General features: G+C 69.4%; 1 protein-coding gene across 1 annotated transcript in view; it reads right to left on the bottom strand.

The window, feature by feature from the left end:
* Positions 1 to 252, bottom strand: part of LOC116629669 — a 960-nt gene extending 708 nt beyond the window's left edge. The window contains exon 1 of the mRNA XM_032399901.1: positions 65 to 252. Within this exon, the coding sequence (XP_032255792.1) occupies positions 65 to 173 (109 nt within the window). The 5' untranslated portion in view covers positions 174 to 252. The remainder of the gene's footprint in view (positions 1 to 64) is intronic.
* Positions 253 to 1,110: the final 858 nt, after the last annotated feature.

Genomic DNA, 1,110 nt, shown 5'->3' with positions numbered 1-1,110 from the left:
GTGTCTGCTGCGTCAGGGGACCCCGGTCCCACGAGCGCCGTCAGGCAGAACACGGGAGGGCGGGGTCGGGCCGGAGCCTGCACACCCCCCCCCGCACCCCCCACCTCACCGCCACGGCGGACAGAGGTGAAGGAGCGAGGGGCCCGCGGGCAGAACGAGAAGAGCGGTCCCATTCGCCATGAACATCCGTCCCTCGTCTGACGCGGCTTAGGCCCGGCCCGGGAGAGCACGAGAGCACCACATCGATCTGGCAAAACAGAAACCCCGAGAAGGTCCCGACGAGGGGAGAGGCCGCTGAGGACAGCAACCCGACAGAGCCTGCTTCAGCCTCACCGACACCCCCTCGAAAACCCCAGGGCGGGAACAGCCGGACAACCCCAGAAACGAGAATGCCTGACACGCGACACGGGGCCTTGCGGGATGGGGCGTTGTCACGACCGCAGCCGGGTGCCTGCAGAGTGAAGTGCGCGGCGTAAAGGACCCACGCGCCCCCTGCCCACACTGCCCTCGGGTGCTGGAGACCGGAGGCGGCACCAACGGCCTGGACCACCTGGACGCACAGGAGCCGCCGCACAGGCCCACGCGGACGGCTCCAGCCAGCGACGACAGAGCCGGGCTTGGCATCACGGTCAAGCCCGGAGCCCTGCCACACGCCCAGAGGCCCACCTCTCTTAAGGAGAGGATCGCCACAACACAACGTGCCAGCACCTACCTGGCAGCAAAAAGCGCTCATTTCGGGTGAGAAAATAGCTGGCGCCGCCCGGCGGGGCCTAGCCACAGGTCACCGGGATCTCCTGGGACCGTGGCCCGGCCACGGGCCCCCAAGCACTATTCCATCACCCCCGGTTCCCCCCGGAGCCCCCAGGGCCATCTGGTCGACCCCGGGAACGTGGTGGCAGCCGGCAGCGAGTAGGGACTTGGCGGGAGTGGGGAGCGGCCCGGAGAGGTCCGGGTCCGGGTCCGGGTCCGGGTCCGGGTCCGCCTGTCGTCCCCATGTTGGGACTTAGAAATTCTCACCAAGTTCGACGGAGGCCCCTGCGGACGCCCTCCTCCCCGGGCCTCAGGACCGCCCCATGCCGGTCCCCGACTCCCGGCCGGGACTGAGGAAAG

The sequence above is a fragment of the Phoca vitulina genome, unplaced genomic scaffold (assembly GCF_004348235.1).
Source record: "Phoca vitulina isolate PV1807 unplaced genomic scaffold, GSC_HSeal_1.0 scaffold2060, whole genome shotgun sequence".
In the NCBI taxonomy this organism is placed as follows: Eukaryota; Metazoa; Chordata; class Mammalia; order Carnivora; family Phocidae; genus Phoca; species Phoca vitulina.
This window is presented reverse-complemented; position numbering and strand designations above follow the sequence as displayed.